Raw genomic sequence first — 12,121 nt, 5'->3', positions numbered from 1 at the left:
GACACGTCAAGAGGATTGTGGCTAAAGCAGAAAGGTTTCTTGGTTTAGCAGTTAGGAATATTTCATCATATGTTCTTTAGCCATTTCGATGCAAGATAAAGTAGAAATCCTATTATCTCAGTCCTACCATGCTAACTTCTTTTGAATTTTATAATCCAAACATACTTTACTAAACAGCATAAATATCATCATCCTTACCCCATTCTTTTCCATCCAAATTAAGTTCCCAGAAGTAGTTTACATTAAGAAGAAGACAGGAAAAATGGCTTCTACTCGGGAGACAAGACAAAATATGGAGGTGATTAAAAAGAAACTGTTCAGAAGTGCCATGCAGGGTAAATGGGATGAAGTTGTGAACATATATAAGGAAAATGAAGAAGTTCACATGGCCAAAATCACAAAATCAGGGGACACAGCATTACATGTAGCAGTTTCTGATGACCAAGCGCGTATTGTGGAACAGCTACTACTCATTATCCGGGGTAAAGCTAAGGTCAAGGAGGTTCTCAAGATACAAAATGAGCGAGGGAATACCATTCTCCATTTAGCAGCATCTATGGGGAGCATGGAGATGTGTAAGTGCATTGCTGATGCACTCCCGGACCTGATTGGCGCCCGCAACCATGACAGTGAGACTCCTCTCTTCTTGGCTGCACTACATGGGAAGAAAGAAGCTTTTATTTGCCTCGATGAAATATGCGGATTGGATAAGGGCAACACTTACTGTAGGAGGAATGATGGTGATACCATTCTTCATTGTGCCATCGCGGGAGAATACTTTGGTGAGTGCTTTGCTAGAATCTTGTTCATGATCTGATTAAAGTATATCTTATCCTTTGAAAATAACTCTATATCGATAAGCAACTCAATCTGATTAAAGTATATCTTATCCTTTGAAAATAATCTGATTAAAGATTTATCATTGTGTTTGATAGATTTGGCTTTTCAAATAATTAGCCGGTACAAGAATCTTGTTAACTCCGTAAATGAGCAAGGATTGTCGCCTCTCCATCTCCTGGCCACCAAACATTCTGCTTTCAGAAGCGGGAGTCATTTTCGATGGTTCACCAACATCATATATCACTGTAAGAATCACTTTTCCTTCAAAACTACTTCCTTCCTCAAATAATGTCTGGCAGCACATTTCCCTTTCCTCAATAGGCCTTACTTTGGTATTCCAGTTCTGCCTAGACGTGAATTAAGCACAATCCTCTGCACGGGATTGGTGGCAAATCAAGTGGATTTCATGGGAATAGGATTTTATCTTTTTGACACTCCATTTGAGTAAAAGAGCTTTTCTCTCTTTGAAAGCCTGTACAAACAAGGCCTTAAATGTATTTTGGCAATGATGAACATTGTCTCATAACTACAGTTTTCACTTTGCTCTATTGACTGTTATTTTCAAGGTATATTTGTTGAAAAGCTTAAGGAGGAAACATTCAAGCAGGAGGAAGCTATCGTAAAAGCTTTTGATGAAGAAAAGGATCCTCTATGTCCAGAGAACTACCAAACATGCATCAATTTCCTCCGATTGCCCTGGTCGGCCTTGACAATACTATGTGGGTGACGATATCATAGAACTACACTTTTTCTTTTTATTTGTTTAATCATATTTTATGTTGTCCCAACTAAGTAGTTTTAGTGTTTTACCATATAAGTAATTTTGCTTTGGGAGGTGATTTTTCTGGGACCTCCCATCTATTAATCTTAGACTAGATGAGCACCATCGAAGCATGCGACCCTGAATTCACATATTCTATGAAGACTGCGAATACAAATCAGAATCAGTCTACTTCCATCCGAAGTTAGGGCCATCAGGCCAATTCACTGAAGTTATTTCTTGCTAGGCTTTCAGGCTTAAATTCATTCGGGTCTGGATTTGGCACTGTTCTTATATATTTGTCTTTGGCACTTCCATTTCCTGTATTCTAATAAAAAGGCCCTCACTGAGCCTCTCCCCATTTTCAGTTGATCCTGGAAACCGTCCAAACACAAATCTTGAGCAATCAGATCAGAAGACTACCAATGGTAAGTATCATCTCTTTTGTTGTGCATTAACTATGTTTTAAAATTTTAAAAACATTATAAAGGAAAAAAAAAATCCCCAGTTATAAATCATTTTGCTGAGATGTTAGCAGCTTAGCTATCATAGAAACGTGAAATGCAAGAAGTCAGTGCAAGCCTAAGTTGAGGTAAATTATGCATGTTGGCCTAGAAAGATACATATTTAGTAGTAGGAGGAATAAAGTTTGTTTTAGAGGTTGACACTTTTCATTGAGTGTAGCGCGGAGAATCTCTTATGCGAAGCCTCTGTACATGTAGTAATACTCTTTAGCAATAGGCTTATTTGCATGGTGATATCCATGGATCTGTGAATTGGCAGCATTAAGCTGATGCCTTGCTTTTTGAATGTTCTGTTACGACTTCCCTATATGCTAAAAGTAGTCATTAAGCTACTTCCCATTTTCAGCTAATACCGGAAAAGATCCAAGAACTGGTGGGCAAGCTGATCTGGAGGATCCCAGTGGTTAGCAATCATCTTCTTTATCTGGCATCTATGTTTAATGGGCTTCAGAAAAAAAGCATGAGCTATTCCTATATGCATTATCACAGTATACTCAGAGCAGCTTATGGAGCATTGTCTTGTGCATGGGGGGCAGCCTACATTGAAATTAAATGTCACTTCAGAACCTTTGTAAGATCAGAAAAAGAATATTTTGAGACATTAAAATGAGCCAACATGCAACAAAAAAAGGGATAGATTTTTCTGCTAGCTCTCACATGGTTGTATCCAATTTTGCTATGTAAAGGACCAATCTCCTAGAGGAAGTGCATACTACTGTCTTCCATTTCCAGGAACATGAAAAGTGAAAATAATGCAGGAACATGTTCAGCAACACGTTTGTAAAATTTGTTTTGGGCTATATCTTTTGAATGCGTCATTTTTTTATATAAAAAACAATTACAAGATCTCTGAAAGAACCATTCGGGTTGGTTTCCGCTAGTAAAATAGCCTAAGTTTCTGCACATTATAGGTTGATTGTAATGATCTCTATGTTTCCTTTTTAATTTTTGTGTTGTGACAATTCAAATAGAATTTTCCAATTATTTTGTGCAGGAAACCAATCAAACATGAAGGCGAAAGGAGAACTGCAGTCACAAGGGCATCAACTGATTCCCTCCAATTACCACACTTGCTTTAATATAATCAAGTTTGTATTCAAGGCAATATTAGTAATTCTCGGATTTGGTAAGCCTTTCCATACCATCCTTTACACCAATCCTTTAGACTTCAATTGTCTAGTATGCAGGACTTCAATTTTCTCAAAGGTTGTTATATCTGATGGTACTAAGGATTTAAGGCCGTAAAGAAGGTACGGCAGAAAAAAGAGAAGCACGTATGGGCTGCACAGATATTGGATGAACTTCTTTGTCATGCTTCTTTTTATGAGTACGAAGATAATGGAAGAAATCCTCAACAACCATCACAGAAGAAGGATGCTGACACAACACCTTATAGCATCTCGGATGATCATGGTGTTTCTTTTGACAACACCTTAGAAAGTCAGCATCTACCGGGAGGCACAGCAGCTCAACCTTCTTCAGCAACTAATCAACAGGGTGAAGATAAAGGAGCTCCCGCAGATCAAAGCTCACCAGAAGCTCAGCGAAAACAGAATGACAATGGTAAAAATAAGAAAAATGAACAAGGTAACAGTTATCTCTAGCAATTATATTTATTCTTGGCAAGAGTTTTATCTTTGATCGAATACTTGTCATCCATTATGTGGTCAGAATTTCTTAATAAATAAAATTTAATCATCTGATGTTGGCAGATAAGAAGAAACCATCGGAAATGGAGAGAAAAGAGACACCCTTATTAGTTGCAGCAAAGAATGGTGTGGTGGAAATTGTGGAGAGAATTCTAGAACTTTTTCCAGTGGCCATCCATGACAAGGATTACCAAAAAAAGAACATTGTGTTGTTGGCAGTGGAGTACAGGCAACCCCATGTTTATGAGCTGTTAGTCAAAAGAAAAGTCCTCAAAGACGCCGTGTTTCGGCACGTGGACATAGATGGCAATAGTGCACTACATCTGGCTGCAATGCTTGGAGAGAATAAGCCTTGGCTTATACCTGGTGCCGCTTTGCAGATGCAGTGGGAAATAAAGTGGTACGAGGTATGCAATTATCCATTATGATTTCAGCATTAACTTTCCATTTTAAATGGTGTAGACCATAAGAACTGAAGGGTACGATATATTGGGGTAGAAGGATTAAACCCTAAACCTGCTACTCTCAGGGACACTACTAATTGTGGTTGAAATGCTTGCCTGAACAATGTGAGGTTCAGAAGTTTACATTCTGTTGGCTGCATCATTCTAGATAATCGAGTAATACCAGATTCTTAAGAAAATTAATTAGAATATTTAAAGTTATGATCAGACAAAATGCGTAAATGTTTTTAATTTTGTAAAATTATATGATATATTGCTATATAGAAAAAAAGAAAACGGATGGAGAAACTTATGAAGAACTCTTCCTTTTCCTTGTTAATTTGAACTTTGAACTATGCAGTTTGTTAAGAGGTCCGTGCCACAACATTTCTTTGTACGCTGCAACCAGAAGGGTGAGACTGCAAAGGATATCTTCACCGAGAAACACATGGATCTTGTCCAAGCTGGTGGTGAATGGCTGTTCAAAACCTCTGAGTCATGCTCCGTGGTGGCAGCCCTCATTGCAACCGTGGCCTTTGCAACGTCTTCCACTGTGCCAGGTGGGGTGAAAGAAAAAGTTGGAACACCGACGCTAGAAGACGAGCCGGCATTTGACATTTTTGCCATATCTTCTCTTGTTGCGCTTTGTTTCTCAGTCAATGCTGTGATCATGTTTCTTGCCATTCTAACCTCTCGATACCAAGAGAGAGATTTTCGCATCTACTTGCCAAGGAAACTTCTAGTAGGCTTGACATCGCTCTTTGTGTCCATAGCTTCGATGCTAATCTCTTTCTGTGCCGGACATTACTTTGTCCTTATGGATAAACTGCAATACACTGCCATTCTTGTATATGCAGTAACCTGCCTTCCAGTAATCTTCTTTGCCGTGGCACAGTTTCCTCTGTACTTCGATCTTATGTGGGCCACTTTTAAGAAGGTGCCACAGCGAAGCTACAAGGTGGCTCCTCTCTAATGTTTTGCCTTACATAGATTTGACTTCGTTGTTTTGGGCTTGTGGATTCCATGTTTTAGCGGGTGGTTTCTTCTTAGTGATGGTGAGAAGAGATTTTATTGATATTAAGTTTATGTACAAGTGTCTTCTTCTATATTAAATGTTATGTGATTAAATGATATGATGGACTATTGAATTTGTGGTTACAATTGAATTGAGCCATTATAAACCTTGCTTACAAAAAGCAAGATGCCCCAGGGAAAAGGAAGATCAGGGATTTATTTATTTATTTTTTTAGGTATGAATATATGTGTTTTGAGTTTTTCCTTATGCTTTTCTTGCGCTAGTTGAGAAAAATCTCTATTAGCACAGATTTAACTTCATTCCTAGATAGATACAGTGCTCCCTTGAGTTGGTTTATTGAAAACCATCATCTTTTTGCATGATTTTATGTAGCCTTATTTCAGCCATCGTGGCTTATTGGTTTTCAATTGTTGAAATGTTTATATGCAAAAACACATCTCTTTCATTTTTCAAAATTTTAATTAATCTCAAAATAATTTTTCTCTTATTTTACTCATTATTTATTCTTTTCTTTATTTTAATTTCCTCAAGATGATACTTTCCTTGAGTTTTTGTTGCCAGATAGAGATCCTCTCACTAGATTTTACTTTATTCCTCAATTATTCTTTCCTTGAATTCATTGAAAAGAATGTCCTTCTGTGCAAGAGTTTAGCTTTACTTTATTCATCAGTATTATAATTGAATGAGTCATTCACAATTAAAAAGTAATTTGATGCGTTTTAAATATCCCATTTTTATTTTTTCAAATTTTCTAAATAAAATTTTAAAATATGATAGTTAAGAGGATAATGAAACATGGATGTTCTCTTTTTGGGGTCCATAAAATTGTGCTCATCCCGAATCCAGAGCAAGGTATCACTTTCAGTTTATGGTGGCTTGCCACAGTTGGGACAGCTTGTTTGCTCTACATATACAATAATCATCCTTGGTACCTTCAGCAATAGAACAGTAGTAGTTGTTCTAAGAAGAGGAAGAATGGCATTTGTCGTGGACACAGAACAAGGGGCCACTGGACCAAGCTTGATTTCATATGCCATGCAAGGGAAATGGGAAAAAGTTGTAGATATATGCAAGGAAGATCCGTGGGCTCATGATGAGAAGACCGCTACATCAGGGGACACGGCATTGCATATAGCAGTATCAGATGGCAGAGAAGATGTAGTGGTAAAACTAGTCCAACTGATGGCCCATCGCAACGTGTATCTGATTAATATAAAAAATGATCGAGGGAACACCCCTCTCCATTTGGCGGCGTCAGTAGGCAACGTTCGCATGTGCAAGTGCATAGCTGCTGAGTATCCAGAACTGGTGGGTGTTCGCAACAATGAAAATGAGACCCCTCTCTTCTTAGCAGCTCTCCATGGTATGAAAGACGCTTTCCTTTGCCTCTCTAACATATGTAGCAGTACTGCTAACAACAAAGTGTATGAGTACCTTCGGAGGAGTGATGGAGAAAATAGTCTTCACTGTGCCATCACCGGAGAATACTTCGGTGAGCAATGCTTTCAGGCCCTATTTATTGTTTTCTATTCATTCATCTGAACATCGATAGGAATAGATAATCTATTTGCTTCATGCCTTATAACTTAGGGTAACATATTTTCTATTTTCATTTGTGTTTTATACATTTGTTATAATGTTATCATTTCAACAGAATTGACCAATTGATATATATATATATATATAACGAAAGGCTCATGCTTTTATTTATATAACATTTTCATTGTTGTGCATGATAGATTTGGCATTTACAATTATTCACGAGTATCCTGACCTCGTCAATTATGTCGATGAGAGAGGAATCTCCCCTCTCCACCTCCTTGCTTCTAAGGCTACTTTATTCAGAAGCGGAACTCGACTGAATTGGTTCAACGAAATCATTTATCTTTGTAAGTATCCTTCCACTGACTAAAGGATTTCCAATAAACTTGTAAAGTTGTGACATAGGAGTCGCTGAATTGGAACCTAGGGCTGCCCACAGGTTTTGATATCTAATTTTCAGGGCCAGTGACGACAGCCAGCCGATCAATGCCTGATGCAGATCTACTTCATGCTCTATGTTTGATATTTATTGTTTAAAGTCATCTACCCCATTATCCTAAGTCATTATTTACCTGTAATTTATATAATAATCTAAACTATATTATAATAACAGTTTTTATTCACAAATCTAGCCTAGGGTGTGCGTGAGAGAAGCACATCCATAAATCACTTGCCTTGAAGCAATTGAGAATCCCATATCTATTTTTCAATGAAGGTTTTTGTAGGATAATTTTAGGGCAATCATGTATTAGTTTACTATGTGAAAATGTTTCATTCCAATGTTATTTTGCAAGGTGTGCCTGTCAAAAAGCTCCTTCCACAGAAATATGAAGCTGCCGAGAACCCTAACCATACAGAGAATTTCTATATATTAACCAACTTATGGAACATGATCAAAGCATCAGGTGGGTTAAGTGATTCCCATATTAATTCATCATTTTAGTTATGCATATGAGACTTCGACCAGATAGTTACTCATGAATTTGCATTGGGCTAATAAGTAAATCCAGAACCTTCTTGAATTCAGCTCAAGAGCAAATTAGGATGAAAAGTTCAATTCTAGACAATCTGGTTAAACTTTAATTGATTGAGCACTTTTTTTTAGAACCATAAATTTATTGAGTACAAATTAAATCATTAATTTATTGAGCTTGAGATATATCTTCCAATAAATTTCTTGCTTGTATCACCTAATCAACCAAGTTTAATTAGTCCATAAATGTTTTCTTTTGAGAACCTTTATTTATTTATTTTTTGGGTTCTCAATTTGTGTGCTACTTATATCCCAAATGAACACTAGTGTAAGAGTCTTGCTCTGAGAATACTCCAAACCTCTTTTTAATTTACAGGTAAATAATCAAATAACGCTCGAAGACAAGAGCAGCCTCATCCAAATTATTATGGCATTTGCTATGAGAACTTCATCAAGCTTATAGCTAAAGTATGGGCATTGCCGGCTGTTATAGTTGGTATGATCACCATATATATATATGTACACACTAGAATGATATGCACATATTCTGTTCATATCCAAAGTGCTAATATTGGTTCAATGTATGTTGTGTTTTATTGTGGTGGACAGGGTCAAGACATAAATAAGATAAAAGAGAAGAAAGAAAAGCACACCTGGCCTGTTCAAGTCATGGATGAAATGCTTAAATATGTTGAACCTTTCGAATATGATAGTGGAAGTATTCCCTAGCTCTCACAACCGAGATCTGGAGAGACAGTACCTTATGATCAAATTGACCCAACATCACATTGGATGGTACCAGGAAAACGTTATAAAAAAGTTTTTGATCAGGAAACATCACTCTTGGCATATTATGGAGAAGCAAGCCCTGATGATAGTGAGTCTGAGGAAGAGCCAAGGTCGAAGGCTTCTGCACATCATTCTTCAGAAATTAAACAGAAGGAAGAAGGTAATTTTCTCACATTGCCTACTATGAAGCACATTGATATTAAGTATCTGGTTGTAAGGGAGAAAGTTCAAAATGGAGTTGTCTCTATTGAACATATTAAAAATACACTCATGTTGGTAGATCCATTGACAAAAGGTCTTCTACCTAAGCTTTTTATGGATCATGTTGCGCGCATGGGCTTGGTGGCAAGTTTGTCAATTTTAGATTGATTGAGAGTGTAATGTATGTGATCACATTATAATGAGAATAAAGTTTTTGATTATGATATATTGATGATTATTATGTTACTTTTATACATCCATTTTGTGCACAATCTAAATGTTTAAAAGTTGATGGGACCATTATGTGAATGAATTAGCATTATCACCTTAATGTTGCTAATGTCATAAAAGTCATTGATTCATGTTAACGGAGGTGCTAGTACTATAATCCTTGAAGAATATTGGATCGTTTTGTGATCCAATCATTTCAATGAGTTGGTGTTAGTGGTTCCATGAAACATAATCTTAACGTAAGGGATGCTTATTTTTGAGAAATTGTTATGACCACATTATGTTTTAATCTATTACAAATATAATTATGTAGGCCAAGTGTGAGATTGTTAGTTTTTTTCCTATAATGTGTGACCATTGTAAATATTATTTAAGGGTATCAATTGATAGGTAGGTGAATCAATTGATTGAGCATTAAAGAGTCTTATGTATGAAAGACTCAAATTAAAAATAGGGAGTTAGAAAATTTAATTTATATGAATGTGGTGTTACAACTTTTGTAACCCCATCATTATGAAATTTATTTGGTACATTCTGTTTATGAGTAATGGAAGAAAATGGAAAAGTATAACCTATGCAATTATAGAGATGCATTCAAGTTAATAACCCACCATTACCCATTAATTTGTACATAATGGGTGTAAATAATGAGTATAACTCCCATATAGTCTTTGATGGGAAGACTAAGAGATGCACAATTTTTTATAAGTTGAGGTCCCAAGCCACACTCTCATTCTCATGTCTTTTTTGTTGTTTTATTTTTAACAACATACACCACACAAGTGACCCATCCATTATATGAGAGTAGTAAGTTGAAAACCTTGACAATCCAATTCACAAGGTGACTCAATCTCACTTTAAAAGTGTTATTGGTATCATGGATCAAGGTAAGAATATGATCATTATTTTAGTACTTACATTTATTTTGTTTTATGCATCCAAAATTGTTTTTAAAATAATTATTTCCGCATAAAGTTTATAAATGTTTGGTTAACATGAATATCACTAACATTGTCACAATAAATCCCAAGTGCTTGGGGAAGCTGAATGCTAAGCTTAGTGAGAAGAGAGCACACCTAATTGATTTTGATAATTGTAGTAGCCATCGACCTATATTCAGCTCCTGCAGAGGAACAAACAATAATACACTGTTTCTTATTACTCCATAAGATGAGATTGCGACCCAGATAAACAATATAAACACTCACTTTGTTGAAGTGAAGCCATCCTTATTACTAGCCCAATTTACATCAGAGAAGGCATGAAGCGAAATGGTAAGAGTTATTGTGAATGAGGAGTCTATGGTTAGAAGTACTGCATAAATAACACAACCTTTTCACAGAAACCCAACGGTTTTCTCTTAAGGACCTTGGACCTTTTGACTATTTTCTTCGTGTGGAGGTTGTTCCGTATGAACATGAGCTCCTTTTCTCCCAATGTTGATACATCGAGCATTTACTTGCTTGTACCAAAATGACTAATGTCAAACTAAGAGTCTTTATTAGGAATAAGCCAAAATCATGTTTAGAAGGATTCCAAAGAGTTCTATATGAAAAACTGAGAAGTAAAGTTTCAAGTAGTCCATGAGAGGGATTAAAAGTATTCGATGAAGTAAAATTTGTATTTAGTATTTTTTTTATAGTAAATTTTGTGCATTTTTTTTAATCTCTTCAAAGATTTCCACATTATATTATTGTGTTTTTGTATCTCTAATTTTCTTTATATTTTTCTTTTAATATAGTTAGAGCATGAATTTCATATTTGTAAATAAGTCCATATTAGAACAACGATTTCCCTTGCATGTTTCTTATGTATTTGCTAAAAAATTAAGAGAAAAACGGAGAATATTAAAATTGTGAGGTACTCTTTGAGATTTTTATAACATTGGTTTACTCTTTGTTAGCTATAATCCACAATTAAAATTCACTCGTAAAATTCAAATTTTATAGATTTGAAAGAGCTAGTGATATTGAGTTTCAAATCAGTAGCAACTTTTGGTTTAAGTCATGATAAACATTCAACAAGAAGCAATATTTTTATAACTTATTTAAATAATTTTATTATAATACATTTTCTCTAAGAAAGAATTCTTAGACTATGTTTGGTTTTAAAAAAATTTGAAAAAAAATGTAAGGGAAAAAATAGAAGAAAAGAAAAAGTGAAGAAAAATAAAGATTGGATTCAAAGTCAACAAATTATATATTATTTGCTATTGTAAATTTATTTAATTTATTTTAACCTATCAATGTAAAAATTAACTAATTTGAAAATGTATAAGTTTGTAACTAGTATTAATTATATTCGAATCTTTTTTATTTATATTTTTCATATCACAACAAAATGAGAAAATAATTTTGCTTAATATTTTTTCTTTCTTTGATACATTTTGGGAATTCAACATAACCTTAATATAAAGTTAGGAAAGTATTTGTTATGGTAGAAATTCTTTTTCATTCAATCATACTTAAGAAACTTTTATTGGTAATAAATACATATGGTATACAATTAAGTACACTCATCAACTCCATATTGAGCTTAAACAGGGATGACAAATAATTGACTTTAAAAATTAATTTAATTTAATTTGTATTTTCTTATTTTTAATATAATAATAATAATAATAATAATAATAATAATAATAATAATAAATGCTTTTTAATAAAATAAGTTATAAAAATTTATAATATTTTAATTATTTATAAAGTTTACTTATTTTAATGTAATTAAAAAATTTTAAAAATAAATTTTTGTGAAAAAATTTAAAAAATTTTCAGAAAAAAGTTAAAGGATGGGTACTATTTAATTTTTTCGATTAAACATGAATAAAACTTATTTTAAATAAAGGGAGGATGGTTGGAATCGTTGGATAAGATCATCCGTACCTAATCTTGAAATACCAAACGCACCCAACGGAGACTAGTGGAGTCGTCGCTTGACTTTCTGGCAAAAAATGAACTTCCACGTGGAATTTTCCTCCTTTTTCTTGCTAAAGCCGTGTACACAAACCGCATGTTATCAATTTATCACTACAAACCATAGGGCGGCTGATGATAAAGCAGCCATGTACGGACAAAGATTCAACCACTAATGTCTTGCTAAAATCGTGAGAAAAGCAAGTGGGGTTGTATGACCC

At 34.8% G+C, this 12,121-nt stretch overlaps 2 protein-coding genes across 3 annotated transcripts; both read left to right on the top strand.

Moving 5' to 3' along the window:
* The first annotated feature begins 155 nt into the window (after positions 1 to 155).
* LOC100259565 (uncharacterized) lies at positions 156 to 5,359 on the top strand. Of its 2 annotated transcripts, XM_019220955.2 has the most exons (9): positions 156 to 782; positions 936 to 1,085; positions 1,407 to 1,559; positions 1,969 to 2,028; positions 2,471 to 2,527; positions 3,119 to 3,250; positions 3,355 to 3,711; positions 3,837 to 4,180; positions 4,578 to 5,359. In XM_019220955.2, the coding sequence occupies exons 1-9, from the start codon at positions 263 to 265 to the stop codon at positions 5,187 to 5,189; spliced, it is 2,385 nt and encodes a 794-aa protein (XP_019076500.2). In that variant the 5' UTR covers positions 156 to 262; the 3' UTR covers positions 5,190 to 5,359. The 2 variants fall into 2 exon arrangements, with proteins under 2 accessions (XP_019076500.2, XP_059593796.1); XM_059737813.1 differs by lacking the exon at positions 2,471 to 2,527.
* Positions 5,360 to 6,122: 763 nt separating this feature from the next.
* On the top strand, positions 6,123 to 8,258 carry LOC104879757 (uncharacterized). The gene is made up of 3 exons (XM_019221337.2): positions 6,123 to 6,744; positions 6,992 to 7,141; positions 7,589 to 8,258. The coding sequence occupies exons 1-3, from the start codon at positions 6,228 to 6,230 to the stop codon at positions 7,735 to 7,737; spliced, it is 816 nt and encodes a 271-aa protein (XP_019076882.1). The 5' UTR covers positions 6,123 to 6,227; the 3' UTR covers positions 7,738 to 8,258.
* Positions 8,259 to 12,121: the final 3,863 nt, after the last annotated feature.

This window comes from Vitis vinifera, chromosome 7 (assembly GCF_030704535.1).
Source record: "Vitis vinifera cultivar Pinot Noir 40024 chromosome 7, ASM3070453v1".
Lineage (NCBI taxonomy): Eukaryota > Viridiplantae > Streptophyta > Magnoliopsida > Vitales > Vitaceae > Vitis > Vitis vinifera.
Note: the sequence above shows the minus strand (reverse complement) of the source record. Positions and strands in the feature narration are given on the sequence as shown.

Bases quoted from the DNA above. Each gene is read 5' to 3' on its own strand.
- LOC104879757 (XM_019221337.2), top strand. From the start codon at position 6,228: ATGGCATTTGTCGTGGACACAGAACAAGGGGCCACTGGACCAAGCTTG. The intron at 6,745-6,991 runs GTGAGCAATGCT...TGTGCATGATAG, and splicing joins CATCACCGGAGAATACTTCG to ATTTGGCATTTACAATTATT. The intron at 7,142-7,588 runs GTAAGTATCCTT...TTATTTTGCAAG, and splicing joins CAACGAAATCATTTATCTTT to GTGTGCCTGTCAAAAAGCTC.
- LOC100259565 (XM_019220955.2), top strand. From the start codon at position 263: ATGGCTTCTACTCGGGAGACAAGACAAAATATGGAGGTGATTAAAAAG. The intron at 2,528-3,118 runs GTTAGCAATCAT...TATTTTGTGCAG, and splicing joins TGATCTGGAGGATCCCAGTG to GAAACCAATCAAACATGAAG. The intron at 4,181-4,577 runs GTATGCAATTAT...TGAACTATGCAG, and splicing joins GGGAAATAAAGTGGTACGAG to TTTGTTAAGAGGTCCGTGCC.